This window comes from Molossus molossus, unplaced genomic scaffold (assembly GCF_014108415.1).
Source record: "Molossus molossus isolate mMolMol1 unplaced genomic scaffold, mMolMol1.p scaffold_m16_p_6, whole genome shotgun sequence".
NCBI classification, from domain to species: Eukaryota; Metazoa; Chordata; class Mammalia; order Chiroptera; family Molossidae; genus Molossus; species Molossus molossus.
The window spans coordinates 9815914-9835283 of NW_023425399.1; the positions used below are offsets into that span (position 1 = coordinate 9815914).

The 19370-nt window shown below is 51.0% G+C and overlaps 1 protein-coding gene across 1 annotated transcript in view; it reads left to right on the forward strand.

Moving 5' to 3' along the window:
* PREX1 (phosphatidylinositol-3,4,5-trisphosphate dependent Rac exchange factor 1) overlaps positions 1 to 19370 on the forward strand; it is a 178756-nt gene that overhangs the window by 97066 nt on the left and 62320 nt on the right. The window contains exons 6-7 of the mRNA XM_036245523.1: positions 8593 to 8754; positions 15209 to 15342. Coding sequence (XP_036101416.1) covers positions 8593 to 8754; positions 15209 to 15342 — 296 coding nt within the window. The remainder of the gene's footprint in view (positions 1 to 8592; positions 8755 to 15208; positions 15343 to 19370) is intronic.

Below are 19370 nucleotides of genomic sequence, written 5' to 3' on the forward strand. Positions count from 1 at the left end.
ATTTGTCGATTCTAGAATTCCCCTATCAGCTCCACAGCCTGTTGAGGAAGCACTTTGAGATGGTAAAGCTGCCAAAGCGCGGGGCATTGCAGATACTGACCTTCTCACCTCCCTCAGTGGGGAATCTGGGAAGGTCAGTGACCTTGTGTTTCATGGCTTGGTGACTGGTCTGCTCCTCCTTTCCTGAGTTTTAAAACCTTAAACGTCTGACCCATTAGAAGAACCACCAGCTGAGGTTCCCTGGGTGTTCAGTAACCCTTTGATTTCTGGATCTTGGGAAAGTCTGGGATCCCAGCATGCACTTGGAGAGGCAGTTTCCATAACGTATTTTAACAGCCAGTGGGGCTGGACCTGTGTTTACGGGTGGGCTCCAGCTCTCAATGTGAGGCCCATGCATGTCTGAGGCCTGCTCAGCCCCAGGGGCCCCAAGTTTGCTCTGGCAGGATTTCTGGGCTCCCGATTCCCAGAAGAGGAGAGAGAGAGGGACAGACCCGGCCAGCAACCGAAGTCGGGATAACTGCCCATAGGAAATGGTGATGAAGCCGGGCTGTGGGTTTGCTGTCCTGACCAAATGGCTGTTTACAGGCCCAGTTTCCTCCGTCCCCAGCTGTGTTTATCGAGGCTCGGAGAGCATGGGGGGACCAGCCAGCGGGGACTCAGATTCCTGTGGGCCCATGCCATGCTGCCCGCCTGACCGAACGCTCAGATGTCCGGCCTCTGGCACCCACCGCTGGAATGTTTGCATCAGAAAACAGCTGGGATGGAGGGGAATTCTTCATACCCCTCCTAAGTTCCTCCTTTCTGTCACATTTTCCAATGGGTTTTGAAAGACAGTCCCATGAGCTGGGGGCAGTGCCCCCCCTCCGGCCCCTCTGTTTCTGACGCCCTCGCAGATGTCCCTGTGGCCCTGTGAGCCCACTTGTTTGAGCTGAACTCTCAATTGAGTAGGCAAACAGGATTGAGGATCCTGGGTGGGAAGAGGGAAGAGGCGAGAATAAAAGCCTCTTTGGGAACAGCCCCAAAAAGCTGAACTTGAACATTGCCTAAGAATAGCCGGAACATTCTATTTCAGCCTTCAGCCCAGGCCCGGCATAGACAGTTGGCATTTTCAGGCTTTGTTGAGTTTTCCATCGACGGTTCCAGGGAAATGATTCAGGTTTGGGGCAGTGCTCCTGGTGCTCAAATGGCAGGTGCCCAAGGTGAGGCCGATGGTCACTGACCCTTCTAGATGTTTCCTGGTGGTACGCAGATGTCTTTGGGGCACTTCCTGTGCACCAGCCGCTGGTGTGGCTTAGGATCCATAGTCATGAGCAAGACAGATCTCAGGGCTTTTGGCCTTGGACTGGGCCCCACGGGGACCTGCCTGCTGCATGCTGGAAGTGGGGGAGGCAGGCCGGGGGCAAATTGGGGGGCACATCTGTCTAAAGGGGGCAGCTGGCACTCCAGTCCCCTTGTTCCCCTTTGCCTTCTACCTCTCCAACCCCTTCAGTCTCCTTTGCTCGGTCCTCACCTTCTAGACCTCCAAGCGTAGGTGGGCCCCAGGCCTCAGTCCTGGGGCCTTGACTCTAGACTCACTCCCCTGAGGCCTCATTCACTCTCGTCTTTTTTAAAAATTTTTTAAAAATATATTCAAAAGTTGTGCAACCATTACCATAATAATTTCAGAAATATTTTCATCATCCCTCCCAAAAGAAACTCTGGACCCATTAACAGGCACTTCCCTTTCCCCCCTGTCCCCCCAGCTCCTGGCACCACCCATCTATTTCCTGTCTCTATGAATAGCCTGTTTTGCACATTTCACCTAAATGGAATCGTATAATAGCTAACCTTCTGTGTCTGGCTTCTTTCACTTAGCACAGTGTTGTCAAAGCTCATCCACATTAGAGCATGGATCACAACCTCATTGCTTTTTATGGCTGAATAATATTCCATTGTCTGGGTAGACCACGTTTTGCTTATCCATTCATCTGTTGATGGACATTTGGGTTGTTCCCACTTTTTGGCTGTCATGAACAGTGCTGTGATGAACATTTCACCTACACGTTTTTGTGCAGAATTCCCATGGCTTTAAACTCCATCTCTGTGCTGATGACTTCCAGCCTGCATCTTTCCCTTAACCGGGGGCGGGACTTTTCTTCTGCCCACTAAGCTTCTTGCTTGGATGTCTAACAGGCATCCTCTCCCTAACACGTCCCAAACCAAATGCTTGGCTCGCCCCTTCCTCCAGTCCTGTCTCCTCTCCCACCCTATGCCCTTATCCCCATCTCTGTAAATGGCCTCTCTTTTTTCTAGTTGCTCAGGCCAAACCTGGGAGATATCTCTAACCCGCCCCGTACCCAGTCCTTTAAGGAGTTCTGTCGGCTCTACTTACAGATCTCTCCAGAGTCCAGGTCTTCCAACTCCTTCACTTCACCTCTCTCCTGGGCCACTGTCTCCATTCCTGGTGGGTCTCCCTGCCTCTACCCTTGTCCTCTACAGTCTCTTCTCAACTCAGCAGTTAAACCTAAGTCCGTTCGTATCATTTCTTTACTCAGAACCTTCCAGTGGCTCCCTGGTCACTCAGATCAAAATCAAATTTCTCACCATTGCCACCTACAGGGTGTGACACCTCTAATCCATGTTTCCTCTCTGACCCCTGAATCCCCCTACCCTCTCTCGCTCTGTTCCAGCCACACTTACCTCCTTGCTGTTCCTTTAACACAACAGCCAGGATCGTGCCGCAGGGCCTTTGCACTTGCTGTTTCCTCTGTTTGAGACAGTATTACCCCAGATATCCTGAGGCTTACTTCCTGATCTTGTCAGACCTCTGCTGCTCAGATGTCCCCTCCTTGGAGTGGCCTTCTCTGACCACTGAGCTGTGGAAGAGCTGTCTCTGCCCTTTCTGCCCCTCACCCTGCTTTCATTTTCCCTTACAGCACCTCTTGCAAGCTCCACTCTCTCCTATAACTCATGGTGTATGCATTAATGTTCCATCTCCCTCATTAAGACACCTGCTCCCCAAGGGCAGGGATTTGGGAATTTACCCAGGAAACTTCCCCAGAGCCCAGAACGGTGCCCGGCACACAGTAGGTGCCTCCTAGTTGCCTATAGAAGTGTTATTCCAGTGTCGTCAACCCTTTCTGAACCCAGAACTTGGGACTTCATGTGAAAGCTCCCGATTTCCAAATGCCAACTTGACTTAGAACTTGTCAAACATCTGGGGGCCAAACAGGCCACCCCATCTGTTTGGGACAGCTGCTGCAGGGTCACTGTGTGCAGAGTGGCTGCCAGGGGATCGCCTCAGGGCTCTGCACCGTCTCCGGTGTCTTCTCTACCTTCCACGCCCTTCTGTGGGGGATGCAGCTGTCGCCCACGCTCAGTGTGAGGACCTTGCCGTTTCGTAGTTATCTGTCTCCTTGGTAGGTAGCAGTGTGGTGCCCCTGGGGATGGACATAGTCTATCATTAAGGAGGTATTGGCCTCAATTCTTGGTGCAGGAGGATGGCTGGAAAAGGGAAGTTTCCCAGAACATGGGATGTGCACCAGCTCTCCAAAGGATTTTAGGTGACACACAAGAAAACTTTATGTGGGGTGGGTAGAGTGGGGGAGGGGAGAGGCCAGCACTAAAACACAGTGAATCACACAGTGGATTTTACTTAGCAATCTCTTGCAGTCTCCCCGGTTGTATCCAAGAGAGAGCCACAGTTGGTGGTACAGTGTCTAGGGTTTTTGAAGCCATTTATTAATTCACCAACTATTTATTGAGTAACTATTACATTTCAGGCATTGTACTAGGTGCTGGAGATAACAAAGTGAAAAAAACTACCCAAAGCCCTACCTGTGTGTTCTGATGTTCTGCTGGGGAGAGGCAGACAACAAATGAATAGGAAATGTATGTGCTTGTTTAGATGGAATGGGTGCTGTGGAGAGAAGTGTATCAGGCTCAGAGTGATGGACTGAGAAGGTGACCTTTGAGTAAAGACCAGAAGGAGATGGGGAAGGTACATTGGGGAAGTCTTCCAGCCAGAGTGAACAGGCAGTGCAAAGGCCCTGAGGAAGAAATGTGTCTGAGGAACAGCAAGGGGCCAGAGATATGAGGGAGAGAGTAGGGAAGTTGGAGAGGTGATGGGCCCAGAATATTTAAGGCCTTGTGGGCCATTGTAGGCTCTTTGTCTTCTGTGACTGAGGTGGGTGCCATGGGAAGGTTCTGAGCAGAGGAGGGACACAATCTGACTTAGTTCCCACAGGATCCCTCTGGCTGTATGTGGAGAATGGACTCTGGGTAGTGAGAGTGGAAGTGGGGAGACCAGGAGTAAGTTGACTGCAGTGGTCCAGGTAGGAGATGGCTGGACTAGGGTGGTAGCAGTGGTGGGGGGTACATTTTATGAGAATTGTGCCTATTTTCTATTGGATAGTTGTTTTTGTATTGATTTGCCGGAGTTTTCTATATTATCCTGGGTACTTTCGGTCATCTCTTTGGCGTTGTCATCTGACTGTGATGTTATGAAATGAGCCTTCCATCTGTCATGGATCTGGCACTGTCATCATCTAGCTGAGAAGGCACCGGAAGTCAGAGGTCTCTGCAGTGTGGCCTTCTCTGCCCAAGTTCCTATCCTTACTCAACCACAGTGCCTACCCTCCATCCTGCCTCTTGGGCTGATAACTGACACCTTGCCCACAACTGCTCCAGCATCTCAACCTGCACTGCCCCCAATTCAGGCTCTTCCTGTGTAGTGAGCAATAGCTCAAGGAACAAAGCCCCCTCTTTCAGGGTGCTTTCTCCCTTTCAAAGCCAAGCTTGTATACCCGATCTTCCAAGGAGCCTTCCAAGATCTCCCTTCCTGGGAGTCCTGCCTGCATTCTGCTTTCTGCCCTGCTCTGTGTGGTTCTGGTTGTACCTCTTAGCTGTGTGACCAAGTACAGGTAGCTTAACCTCTCTGTGCGTCCACTGCATCATCTGCAAAATGTGGATGGTAGTTGCCTCCCAGGCTTACTGCAAAGACAGTGCATGAGAAAACTCATGAGAATACTCTGCATATTACTAGGTAGATAGTAATGCTTGGTCAATGTTAGCTACTCTAAAATTGTAGTGATTTTTATTTTTATTCATTCCAGCTCCTGAACTTATTAGTGTTGCCATTTTGAGAAGTGACTTAAACCCTCTGTCCCTCAGTTTCTTCCTCTGTCAGACAGTGCCTTGGTAGTGGGTTATTGTGAAAAATTAAATGAAATAATACCTGTAAAGTGCTTAGTAAGTGTTGGCTATTTTTAGTGTCTCAAAGTCTATTTTGCCCAACATTCATAGAACTTTAGTGGGTTTCTTTTGATTAGTATTTTCATGATATATCTTGTTTCATCGCCAACCATTCTCTATCCTTAGGGTTTAGGTCCTTCTTTTGTAAACTGCATAAAGTTAGAATTTTAAAATCTGATCTTTCAATTTCTATCTTCTAACTAGAGGGTTTAGTGCGCTTGTATTTATTGTATTTATTGATACATTTGAACTTATTTCTATCATCTTTCTTTTTTATTTTTATTTCCCCTCCCTTTCTTACTTTATTTTGCATAGTTTCTGTGTGTGTGTGTGTGTTTTGGTTTAGTAACTCTTTTTCTTTTTATTCCTTTTTATTTTGCTTCTACTACATTGAAATTTATAGCTACCACCACCACCACCACCACCACCATCATTTCTCACAATTCTACTCTCTCTTCTTGAGAAATGCCTCTGTAGAGCCTGAAATTAGGAGTGCAGGGTGTAGACTTTTGTAGTGAGCTGTGCTTGGCCTCCTTTGGAAATTGGATGTAGAGCCATTGACACCCTACCACTTAGTGTTAGTGGACATCTATCAATCCAGGATGTCAAACACAAGCACCTTCAGGGCATGTACAAGAAATGAGTAGATTAGATGAAACTCAGTGGGGGGTACTGTGGCACACTGTAGAGCACATGTCCCATCTAAGGGGGTGGCTGTCGTTCAGGCCAACTGTTATTGTTAGGTAGAAACACCGGCCCGGGGGGCCAGAGCTTCTCCTTTGCTGAGAGGCGGGCAATGGCATTTGGCCTATGGGACCTGGTTTGTGACCTGGGCTCTGATCTAGTCCTTGCATTGCGTAGCCAGGAGCTCTAGGCTCAGAAAGGGGGGACGACTTGCCTGAGGTCACATAGTATGTCCTGGTTAAAGCCAGGACATGAATTCCCAGTCCTGAGCTCTCGTCCCACACTTCCCCTTACCTCTCCCGGGGGAAGGATGGAGCTTTTAAGACCCATGAATTACTTCTTTTCCTCCATTAGTTCCTAAGCTGTGGGGCTACAGTTCTCCCAGCCTTGCAGCAGGGGCTGAAACTGTTAAAACTGGAAATATATTTGCATGAAATTTCCATGGAGTTTGCAGGCTTGGAGGTTTCCTTTGCTGTGCTGGACAGCTTTTCACTTCTGGGTTTTCTTGGACTTCCAGATGTTTCTCGCTTCTTCTTTTCTTTAATGGTGGTGGGTCTTCTCAGGGCCTCTTCACTTGGATCGTGCTGTCACCCTAGATATGGCATGAGGGGACCCAGAACTGCCAGTGCAGGAAGATGCTACATAGAGATAACAGCTTGGCCTCCTGGGCTTGGATGGTGGCACCTGGCAGAGGTCTCTGGGCAGAGCCTGGAGCTGGCCCAAGCGTCCTCAGTAAGTGGGTGTCCTCTGTTGATCCTGCCCTCATTGGTGACACCCTCCACTCTCATGGGCTGCCCTTTTCTCTTTGTGGAGGGGACAGCATGGCTTTCCAACTGCCTTGTCTCCATTTGGGCCTCCCCCACCCTCCGAGTCACAGCAAATGATGGATATTGTCACTTCTCCCAGTGACAAACCCTGCTTTGATTTTACACCGTGATTTAGTGGATCTGTCTTCTTATGGCTAACCCCCGAGTTCGAGGGCCTGTGTCCCAGGCTGCCTCTTGTGGCCTTGCTGTGGACACGGCTCACACCTCTGAGGTGTGACGGGGCCGCCCACAGTCTGCACCCGTGGTTCCCTTTTGGTAAAAAGCTTGGTTGGAGGGGAGCGAGAGCGACGAGGGACCTTTCAGAACTCTGGGTTCTTGTACTCTGGTATCCTCTCTTCCAGGAAGGCCTCACCTCAGGCCTGCTTGTGAAACCACAGGGCTCGCGGGGCGGATGTCGGGGAGGGGTCACTAGCCTGGCTCTGGAGGGGCTTCCACTACTGTTTGCGGGGTGGCCCCAGGCACACTCCCTTTTCTTCTCTGTCCTCAGTTTTTCTAGGGATTCCCCAAGGTCTGCCCTGCTCAGGCGTTTTGTGTTCGAAGAGCCTAATTTGGGGGAGTGTCTTGTCTAGGTCCCGTGACTATAGAAATGTATGTTTGCTGGCACGGTTGCTGGAGTGATTCAGCCTGAAAATCTTCCCTGATATCTTCAGGTCTGGCTAATGTCTTCCTCCTCAGTTCCTCCCTCATCACACTTAGTAGATGGCTGAAACCCTTTGATTAAGACTGGCCTGACCTTTGGAATATCCCTGCCTGTGCTTGCGATGGGGGGAGGTTCGTGGGTCAGAGGTCTGCCCCAACCAACCTCTTTACACCCCCTGCCATGTCCCTGGGAAGGCAAGGTGTTTTATTTTCATCTACAGTTGACATGTCATGTTATTTTATATTAGTTTCAGGTGTACAGTACGGTGGGTAGACATTTATATAACTTATGAAGGGATCCCCCTGATATGTCTAGCACCCACCTGACACCATGCATAGTTATTACAGTGTTATTGACTACATTCTCTATGCTGGATTTTGCATCCCTCTGACCGTTTTGTAATGGCCAATTTGTATTTCTTAATCTTTTCACCTTTCTCACCCAGCACCCCAAGGCAAGATATTTTTTCTACCCATTTTACAGATGGGAAAATGGCTGATGAGCAGGGGCAGTATCAGTGACTCCCTCCCTGACCCACGGATCTCTCTGTCCTGGCTCTGTGCTGTTTCTTTCTCTCTTTCCCTCTCATTCATTCCACTCCCACCACACTACCTCCTCACTGTTCCTTGTTTCCTTCCACATATGCTCCCACCTCAGACCCTTCGCATTTGCTGTTCTCTCTCCCAGCACACTTTCCCCACAGATTTCTGCGGGACTCTCTCCCTCGCTTCTGCCAGAGCCTCAGTCCAGATGGCCCCTCCTCAGAGGGTCTTCTTGACCTCCCTGTTTAAGAACAGCTCCTTTCCTGAGACCCTCTAGTCTCCTGGTTCTGCTTCGTCTTCATAGTATTTATCACGGCCGGACATTGAATTATATACTTGATTTTTCTTTATTTTGGCTGATCTCCTTTATAGAACATAATATCCACCCGGTGAGGAATTTTTGTCTTGCTTTATTAACAAATTTATCTCCAGACCCTAGAACACTGCTTGCTGTGGAGGGGGTGCTCAAGGGACATTTATTGGATGGATGAATGAATGAATGAATGAATGAATGAGAGAATGAATGAATGGATGATGTTTTCCAGCCCCAGATCACACAGTTTTCACATAGCAGAGCTGGGATTTGGCCCAGGCTGGGCGACCTGGAGGCCATGTTTGGTGCCCTCTGGGTTGATGTCTCTTATTCTTGCTCTCACTTCTTCCCTAGGAATTAGCCAAGAGGACCCCCGGGAAGCACCCGGACCACCCCGCAGTCCAGAGCGCCCTGCAGGCCATGAAAACCGTGTGCTCCAATATCAATGAGACCAAGCGGCAGATGGAGAAGCTGGAGGCCCTGGAGCAGCTGCAGTCCCACATCGAAGGCTGGGAGGTGAGCCTGGGGCAGGAGGGGCCCTCTGGGTTGGGGAGGGGCACAGGGCACAGGAGCAGACTTTGGTCTGGGCACCAGATTCAACCTGTAGCATACTTTGGCCTACAAGGTGTTTGTAAAAAAATTGTTTAATTATTTTTCAATTAAGTCCACATACAAATTTATACTTCAAGTTTCCTTTGGAAAATCAGTAACATGGGCCCCCTATTTTCCACGGTGATAGTCACCAGCGCCTCCGGTTTTCCTCAGTCTCCACCGTTCTCCATCTCTCCCCATCCTCTTTCACGTGTTGCCTTATCTGCCTGGTGCCCTTAGGCCTTTGATTTTTTTTTTTTCATCCTCACCCGAGGACATTTTTCCATTTTTTGTTCAGATAGAGTGGGAGGGAGGGGGGGAGGGAGGGAGAGAGAGAGAGAAAGAGAGAGAGAGAGAGAGAGAGAAACATCGACGTGAAAGGGACACATCGAGTGGCTGCCACCCGCATGACACAACCAGGGCTGGGGAAAAACCGCAACCGAGGTACATGCCCTTAGTGGGAATTGAACCCGGGTCTCTCCGGACGCTCTAACCGCTGAGCCAAACCGGCCAGGGCATGGCCTTTGATTTTTTGATACCAAGGTCAAGGGTCTACTCCAGGACAGGAATCTGATGCTGACACTTCCTTGCTGAGTGACTTTAGGTCAGTGTCTTAACTTCTCTGAACATAGTAGGTGCTCAGTACATGGTAGATCTTGATATTACTGTCATCATGATTCTTAGGGGATGGGATTCTTGAGAGCTTCTGATTGTGTGTAGTTTATTTGTTTAAACCTCCCCATCTTCCTTAGATTATTAGAGATTTCCTACATATCCGTAGAAGGAAATGGGAAAATCTGAATAAATAAAAAATCAATATCAGAGTAAATACAGCTGGAATGGGAGATTATGAGCAAAGATCAAAGACTCTCTGGACACAGATTGTCCTCTGAATCATCTGCCTTTGGGTTTTCTGGCATGTGCTGTGTTTGGGATTTCCACTTTTCCCTGTGTGGGGAAATCTGAAATGTGGCTGTATCGCTAGGAGGCTGAGGGTTTGGCTGCAGAGAGGAGAGGGGCCGGTGTTCAGGAAAGAGGTGGGGATTGTGGATTAGTGCTTGCCATGCCCCCTCCCCCCTTCCCCGGGGCCTTCCTGCCGGGCCGAGACTGGAGAACGAAGAACTGCCTTTCTCCGACCCCCTTGTGGCTCGGGGTTGGGATATCACTGGCCAGGATCAGACCCAGCTGCTTGACATTTGGAAGGCGCAGCTGGGTGGAGGCCACCCTCGTGCTGTTTTGCAGCAAAGCACAGCCCGGGTCATGTTGGCTTTCTGTAGTAGCATTTGCAGGGGGCCAGACTCCAGCTTCCCGGGTGTCAGGAGGCAGGGCTCGGGCCGTTCTTTTTGTTGGCGGTGCTGTGTATCTAGCAGGACAGGATGGCTTCGCAGCCGACAGTTGAGGCAACAGCTCCTGAGGGCCTGGATGCAGCCAGGTTGGCTGGCGTTGTCCTGGAGTATCAGCTCAGGCAGGTGCTCTTCTGATTCTCCCTTTCCCCAATGGCGCAGAGGCAGTGGCTCTCTGCAGGGGCAGCTCTGCAGTGTTCTTGGTTTGCTGGGAGCTCCGGCCTGGATTTCTGCCTCTTCTGTTTTCTCTAAGCTTAATTACAACATATAGCTTGGTTTCTGTTTCCCACAACCGAACATCGCTGGTCATCAGGTGTGTCTGTTAGGATGTGTTCTCTAAGGACTCTTGATTCAGCCTCATGATGTCAGAACTCTGATTTGGCCTCTTGTGGTCCTGTTGGCCTTCCTCTCGTGGCTGCAGGACGGCAGCAGCTCTCGGCATCGTATGTCCGGAGCAGGGGGAGACAAGGGCATAGCCAGGGCAGTGGAAGGCAGCTCTTCTCCCCAACAGAGGAGGACCTTTCCCAGAAGCCCCAGAGACACTTCCTCGTCTCATTGGCCAGAAGTGGTCACATGGCCACTTTCAGCAAATGTGCTAACGTAAAGAGCGAGTACTGTTGACCCATTTAAGCATCTGTCTCTTTGGACTTTGAGCGTCCTGGAAGACAAGGTGAAAAGAACAGGACACATAAGTTCCTTAACATTTATCGTCAAAAAGGAAGAAGTAAAACAGTTCTTCTGGGAGAGAGAGAGTTTCCTGGAAACCAGCTGGAAAAGACATTTCTCACGTGGGCCCCTGCGGAGAGGGTATTGAGCAAGCAACTTGGCAGCCAGAGCAGAAGTGATTTCCAGCTGCCTCTTTCTGGTAAGGGCCCAGGGAAATAGGAACTAAACTTCTTGGGGTACCTTTTGTCCCAGAAAAATCTACAATTCGAGAATGGCCTTTATTTTGATCACTACAGGAGGAAATGAAGTGACCCCGAATACGAATTGCTGGCAATTATTGAGTAGCTGTTCCACATCCAACACTAGGAGGGAGGTGTTGTTATTATTCCCATTTTACAGATAAGGAAACTGAGGCACAGGGACTTGGTTTTGAAGCTCAGCACTATAACTTACAGACTACCCCGTGTCAGGCTAGGTTGTCTTGCTCTCTTGGTTTTATTTCCCCCTCGTTGTCTAATTTTAGTAATAATATCTCTGAAGTTACCTTCTGGTGTCATTTTTGAAGGTAAAGCGAAGTGTGAAAAGTGAATGTTCTTTGGAAAACTATGAAGGGGTTTTCTGTGCAGTAGAAGGGATTTTAAATACAGTTTCATCCTCAAGGTGACTTGTGAAAATAAAATGTTTTAGCTAGAAAAAAATAATGACGAACAGTGAAGCTACTTGCCTTGGCTTCTTGCCACCAGTAGTGCCATCTCTGGGGGCAGTGTGAGTTAGGGCCCCGTCTGCAGTGAGCGACAGCGGCTGCCGATCCTTGTTTCTGATGCCCGTTCTGATCATTCCTGATCTTTTTGTTTGACCTCTTGTCAATCTGATTAGAGGGCTTTGCCTCTCTTGGAACATGGCTGGCAAAGGACTTGCTTTGGGAGGAGGGGGTGTCTTTTCTGGGCCACTGTCTTGCTGTGTGCTTGGGTCTGCATCAGGAGTTTGACATCTGATCTGTGGTTTTCTGGGACCTGATCCTGTGGAAGCCATTTGTCCTTTCTAGTTGTGAGACAGGTTTAGTTAAAACCAGATAAGTTAATCCATAAATCCATTCGACTAAGCACAAGGAAATGGCAGTATGTTGCAATAGCATGGAAGTGCGTGGACGAGCCAGCCCCCTCTGTGTGGAGGGACTCCTTTGCCTCAGTTTCCTCCTCTGAGAAGTCTGGATAATGGCAGAACCCCTTAGGAGTTCTTGGGGATCCAGGGAGTGGAGGCAGGCAAAGCGCTCAGAACAGCGCTGTCTTTCTTGGCTCAGAGCAAACGCGCGGTAAACGTCAGGAGGAGCCACGGCGGCAAAGCGGGATTTCTTTCTTCATTTTTTTCGATGGACAGGCATCATGCAACTTTGGCTAGAGCTCAGTCAGCACGGGCTGCCCCTCCTGCGGCGGGACACCCAGGACGCAGGCCCCATGGACCGTCGGGTGACGCTCACAGTTATAAAAAGAGATGTAGGAGAAAGAAATAGGGCACACTCCTCTTGCTGGCTCTGGCAGCCCTGGTTTAGGAGCCCATCGACTGCTCACTCACCCACGAGGGGACAGAGGAAGCAGGAGTGAGGAAACAGTCATAGAAAAACCACCATAAATAAAAGTTCTCATAGGTGCTGCCCACCCTGCCCTGGCTGCCTTGTGCTCCCGGGGACATGTGGTCTCTCCCCTTCGGAGACTCCTGCTCTTGACCGACGATGGCACGCAAAAACCTTTCAGGTTGCCTTCTAGAGGCGGCCCAGGGTAGCAGATGTCAGTGGGCAGGACCGTGGAACCACCTACCTGGTTTGGATCCCAGCTTGCGCACTTACTAGCTGTGTGACCTTGAACAAGTCCCTGCACTGCTCGGTGCCTCCGTTTCCTCACTTGCCTGAGTTGCCATACGGATGAACTGAGTGTGTGTAAGACACTTAGAACAGCAGCTGGTGTGTGGTGAGCCCTGTGCCTGCATTAGCTTTCGTCATCTTCCTGACATGCGCCTACTTCAGTTCGGTCGAGTCTGCGCTGTCCGCGGGCGGTCTGCAGTCCTGCCTGGTGGACACCTTGGTGCTTGGCCTCTTCCCTGTGTATCTGATCCATAGCACCACCCCGACCTGGGTTCAAGGGTTCTGGGGAGCACCCTTGTAGCACCCTTGGCATTGTGCAGATGCAGTGTGCGGGGTGGTCACCAGCCAGGGCTGGAGAGGCAGCGTCTCTGTGGTTCCCCGACACTGACAGAGGGTTAGGTCTAGGCCTGTGTGACCTTGGGGTTCTGGGGCCTGCAAGGTGGGCCAGGTACCAGATTCACATGCAGGCAACTAAAATCCCCCTGTGGATCCTGAGGGGCTGGTGGGTCAGCACGAGCGGGGCGAGGGGAGGAGACAGGGAAGTACCCGGTCTCTTGAGAAGCTGCCGCACTTCTGTGTGCTTGGCGCTGGCCCAGGGGCCACTGATGGAGCCTCATGACCCAGGGAGTCACACTCACCCTGTTTGCAAGGATCTCGAGGTCTGCAGCAGGCTCACTTCAACCTGGGGTACTGTGGGCGGCATGTCAGCAGCCAGGGTGTGATTTCTGCTGGTGGTTGTGTGCTCCTGTCCTGGGCAGCACAGCTCGTGACCACAAAGAAACTGGTTTCCCAGAACCCCGAGTGGGCCCCAGAGGTGTCTCTGGCATTGTGGGGTGAATGGATTTTCTGTTCCCGGCTGGGCCACGGCACAGAGCACACCAGCTCTAACAGCAGCAGGGGAGACCACAGTGGGCAGTCACCCAACAGCTTGATTTCTGCGTTGTCTAAACCAGTTCCCCTTATTGGGTCTCAGAAATAATCGAGTCAGTGGATCTCACTGGGGCCTGAACGCCTTGTTGTTCTGGGTGCTGAGTGTTTGAGGAAGGAGGTTCTGTGAACATTTCTCCCTCTTCCGTCCCCAAGTTCATGTCCAGACAGCATCATGTCTCTTTGTTTCTCTCTTCATTGCAACCAGCAGTTCTGTCGAATGAATCTCCCATCAGACACTGCTGTTATGTACCAATCCTGGGGTTCGGTGTCAGGAGCACCTTCGGCGCAGCTGTCAGTGGTGCCTGTGTCCTTGTCTCGGTGTGTTAGTGAAAGTGCATGATGAGCCGCTGTAAGAAAGATAGACAGGGGCGTCAGCGAGATAAAGGTTTGTTTCTCAGCAGCAGTGCAGGCTGGGGGTGGGGCAGCTCTGCTCCATGGGGACCCAGGCTCCTTCCACCATCCGCTTCCAGCCGGTGGCAAGAAGGAAGGGGGGAGGAAGAACAGGGGGAAGAATTTTCCTTCAAGGAAATGATGTGGAAGTGAGGCACGCGGGCCATAATTTAGTCACAAGACCACGCCTGGCGCAAGGGATGCTGGGAAATGGAGTCTGTGTTTGGGCAGCCAGGTGCCCACTGAAACTCCATTCCTGGGACAGAAGAGGAGCAAGGATTTGGGGGACAGTCAGGGGCTGCCTGAGCTGGCATTCTGAGCCCTCCTGGGTCTGTTTCTAGCGTCTCTGTTTGTACTTTGGGATCTCTCTGCCACCTTGGTCCCCTCCAGAGCCCCAGACGGACCTGTGTGATCCCTGGCTCTGAGGACTCTTCCCTGTAGGGACCTTCCCCCATCCTCACCCTCAGCCTCTCTTTTCCAGCCCTCCTCCCAGGCCGCCTCACTTGTCCCTGATGCCTCTCCTGACTGCATTGCCCTGACCCGCACAGAATTTCAGTGAACTTCATGCACGCTTAACGGCGTAGCCACCCCACGCCTGTCACTTAGCGTAGGCCATCAGGCGGAGCTTGGGAGCCGTTCCCATCAGACTCATATCTGTAGCTAGGAGTGCTCTCAGAATCCTGCCTCGACGGTGTTCACATTGCGTCTGTCACCTGTTCTGCAGCATTTGAGTACCTACTGTGTGCCGACAGTGGGAGGTGCTGGGAATACAGTGGCAAATGCTTGACAAATGTTTGCTAATGCCTCCTGTTTTTTTATGGAAGTGGGGGAGATGGAATAACAAGTCAAGACGTAATTAAATAAGGAGGAATTCATAGGTCAAAAAACCCCCCAAAACAAAACTAGATGCTGACCAGGGCTGTCTGACTGCGTGAGTCCTTTCATCTCTGAGCCCCGAGTGCCACTCTGAAACGGTCCCCTGCATACGCTCTCCCCAGCCTTGCTCTGGCTCGCTCAGTGGAAGCCACTGGTCAGGTTGCCTGGTTTTCTGCCTGCCGACAGGCTTGCGGTGTGTTCTGAGTTTGCGCTGTGAGGGAGGCGGTGGTAGGTTCTGTCTCGGGGAGGGAACGGGATATCCCCAAGTGTTCTGGACTTGCCATCGCATTCACTGTGCCCCCTGCCCCTCTCCCAGGGCTCCAACCTCACGGACATCTGCACCCAGCTCCTCCTGCAAGGGACTTTGTTAAAAATCTCCGCAGGCAACATCCAGGAGAGGGCCTTCTTCCTCTTTGACAACCTCCTCGTCTACTGCAAGCGGAAATCCAGGTGAGCTGCTGGGGGCAGGGTGCCCCGTGGGCCAGGCAGCCGGGACTGGTTCGAATCCTGCAGCTTCTCATGGTGACGACATTCCTCTCTGGGTCTCCCTTTTCTCTTCTGGTTGTGGGGTTCGTTGTAGGTTAACACTGTCCAATAGAGATGTAACATGAGCTACATAAATTATTTAAAATTTAATGTGGTTCCTTGCCCGGCCGGTGTGGCTCAGTGGTTGAGCGTTGACCCCTGCACCAAGAGGTCGCCGGTTCCCGGTCAGGGCACATGCCCAGGTTGTGGGCCCGATCCCCAGTGGGGGGCGTGCAGGAGGCGGCCAGTTGATGTTCTCTCTTATTGATGTTTCTATTTCTCTCCCTCTCCCTTCTTCTCTCTCTCAAATCAATAAAAAGAAAAAAAATTAATGTGGTCATTTAAAATGGCCACATTAAGTGAAAGGAAACCAGTAAAATGAATTTAAATATTATATTTTATTTATTCTATTATGTCCCCAAATATTATCATTTTAATGTAATATTTTATTAAATTATTCAAGAGATATTTTGCATTCTTTTAAAAAATGTACACTAAATCTTCAAAGCGTGGTATGTACAGGGTGGGGCAAAAGTAGGTTTACAGTCGCGAGTATGCGAAACACAGAGTTCACTCTTGTATTAGTTATAAATTATTGTGTTCTTTTCCATTCAAACAACTGTAAACCTACGTTTGGCCCACTCGTATGTTGCACTTACCACGCAGCTCAGTTTGGACTAGCCATGTTTTCAGTGTTCAGTCCCACACGTGAGTGCGGGATGAGACCATCATGGACGTTTGAAAGTTTTTTGTGACACCAACATTCTGGGATTCTAAGATCCAAGGTGAAGGGTCTGAGGGGAGGAGGCTCTTCTGTTAGGCTGTACGAGGGAAGGGACAGTGTCATTGTCATCTTTGCATCTTTCGCTGGAGCCTCTTGCACTTTGTAGAGTCTGGGAGTGAGCGGACGGGGAGATGAGTGGTGGGCGCAGGTGTGCATGATGGGCGGTGTGGGCAGAGGTGGGGGCACAGATGGGTGGTTGGAGGTTTGAAAGAAGAGTGGATGGCGGATAAAGGGAGGCAGAGAGGGAGAGATTGGATGGATGTCTGACCTGATTTATGAATAGATGAATGAATAGGTGAGTGAGTGAGTGGTTGGAGGTGCAGGAGATGGTGGGACAGAGGGACGGATGGAAAGTTGGGGGAATGTATGGCTGTTTGTGTGGCTGGAGAAACGGATATGAAAACACGGTGAGCTGGCAGAGGTGTGTTGGGATGAATGGTGAGTTGGGGCTTCAGTATATGGTTTGTTACGAATGAATTGGAGGGTGGGTCGGTGCTGGTGGTTCGGAGGTTAGTGGATATCGATGCTCAGTTAGATGGGTGTGTTGGTGGATGGATAGTACTTGCCGGGGTGAACTCTGGTATGGAGGGTCGGATGATTGGATGACTGAGTGGACAGATGGATGGATGACTGGAGAGAGGGAAAATTAGGACACAGAGGGATGGGGCATGCGTAGGTGGGATGGGTAGGTGGATAGATGGTAGGCTGAGAGATTCTTGCCGTTTAGTTTTTTTGCTCAGCAGGTAGAGGGCCATCTCAACTGGCCAATGCAGCCCTTTCTGAATTCTGCTTCCTGTTCACTTTGTTTTAGGGATGAAACAGTGACTTTCTAGAGACTTGACTCCTTTAGCTAGCGAAAGCTAAGGCTGAGGGGAGGTGCAGACTCTGGGCCCTGCTGTCAGCATTACCTCCAACTTCCTTTTGGTCTGGGCTTGTCACTTACTGTCGGAGCCTCATTTCCTTGGCTGTTTCTGCCGGCCTCCTAAGGTTGTGGGGAGGAACTTTCCGCAGGGTGAACAATGGGTGTTCCGTGCACGTGTGGGCTTCTCATTGTCTTCCTCTTCCAGCTGGACCTCTCTGAGCCTCACTTTTCTCTTCTGTACAATGGGGATGATAGATCTCTTCTTACAGTAGCGTTTGGGTAAGAGCCCAGCTCCTTCTGATTGAAACCCTGTTCAGCGGTTTCTCTAGGTCTGTGACTTTGCCTCTCTTTGCCTCAGTTGCCTCATCTGTAAAATAGGGTGAACTGTCCTATGCACCCCAGAGTCATCGTGAAGGATGAATGTGCTAAGTGTGCCTGGCACATAGAAAGGGCACAAAATAAGGGACAGCTGCTCTCGCTGCTACTGTTCTCTTCCCTCTGCACGTGTTGGGTTCCTGGTCAGTGCCATCCCACAGGTGCAGCACCTGGCACATGGTAGGTGCATCAACCACAGGCCCCTTCCCCTCTGCCCTTTCCTCCCTGTTCTGGGCTGGGTCCTTCTCGCTAGAGGGCTTCGTCTCCCTCTCTCACCATCTGGCAGGGGCTGGGTCAGCATGTCTCCTCATTTGACAGTTTATGCCTGCCCACTCTAGTAGGTGTGTCTGTGTCTGTCTCATGTCCTCCTGTCCCCCCATCAGTGTCCTCCTCTCCTTCCTCCCTGCCTGTTCTCCCTGAGGCCTTCCCGAGAGCCCTTTGGCGGTGCCAAGGCCACTGCAGCACCCACCCCTCCCCTCCCCGCCCCCCGCCCCCCGACCCGGGCTGTCTGCAGCAGACACCTGTCCCAGAACACTGGAGTGTAGAAAACTGTTTCTTCAGTCCTCTGACCTGCTCCCAGCTGTGGCTGAGTTTGCTCGCGTCAGCTGTGTCTGCCCCGGTGCAGGCCATGCTTCACGGCGTGGCTGTACCTGTCAGAGCAGAGCAGCTGGTTCTGAGCTCACTGGATTCCACGTGGGCCTTCTCTGGCTGCCCTGGGGCTGCCGTGAGCTCTCTGAAGGCCATTCAGCCAGTTCTGCAAGCGAGCCGGGCGGGTGGAGGGAGAGGGCACATCTGTCTCCTGAGAGAACCTGGCAGGTGGCCACTGTTCCTGCCTCTGGATCACGAGCCAGAGGACTGGGCTCAGAGCTCCCGGAGGGATTGGGCAGTGGTGGATGGAACAACTGGCCCGGCTGTCATGTGGTCACAGGAAATGCCTGACACAGCTAGGTGTCTGCCGACTGTTTTGTCTTCTCCTGGGTCACTCAGGGCACCACCCGTCTGGGACATGGGTCAGGGGAGGTCTCTGACTCAGTGTTTCTGGTCTAATTCAAGAGGAGAGGCTCCTTGGATGTCAGAGTGGAAGGGAGTGTTTTCAAAGCCTGCCTCCCTGTTCTTCAGGAGGGGAAACAGAGTCGGGAGAGCTGAGTCTCAGACGTATCAACTGGCTGCTGCTCGGCATCTTGGAGGAGGCAGCAGCAGGCAGTGGTTAAGGCCATTACCTTGCAGTGTCAGCTCTTTGTGCCTCTGTTTTCCTAGCTATGAAATGGGGACGCAAGCCTCAGAGGGTAGTTTTTGTAGATAAAGGAAGATGAAACATGTAAAGTGGTTAGAGAAGGCCTGGTGCATGTCTGTAAAGGAGAAGGAAGAGCAATCTTTACCTTCATTTGCGTGCGTCACACAGCTCACAGTCACGTTAAACCGTTTTTCGAGCAAGATGCTTTATCTTCGTCACGACTCCTGCTCCGAGCCTTTTCCTCCGAGACTTTCCTCCTCCTCAGGCCGTGGCACCACCACTTGCCCAGCTGCCCCTTGATTCGGACCCACGTCATCCCCACACGCACTTCATCAGCAGGTCCTTTTCCATCTGTCCTCATACTTTGGCCAGAACCTTGGTGTAATTCCCACAAAAATTCCAGGAGGGAGGTTGTGCGTATGTACGTGTACATGATTGTAAAATTTACATGGGAACACAAAAATGGACAATTTTGGAGAGGGACCAAAGCTAGAGGACTTGTATTACTGATACCAGCCTTCCTATAAAGCTGCAGCAATTAAGATGCGGTCTTGGGCCCTGGCTTGGTTGCTCAGTTGGTGGGAGCATCATCCTATAAACCAGAAGGTGGTGGGTTCGATTCCCAGTCAGGGCACATAGGATGTGGGTTTGATCATTGGTTGGGGTGCATGCAGGAGGCAACCGATTGATGTTTTTCT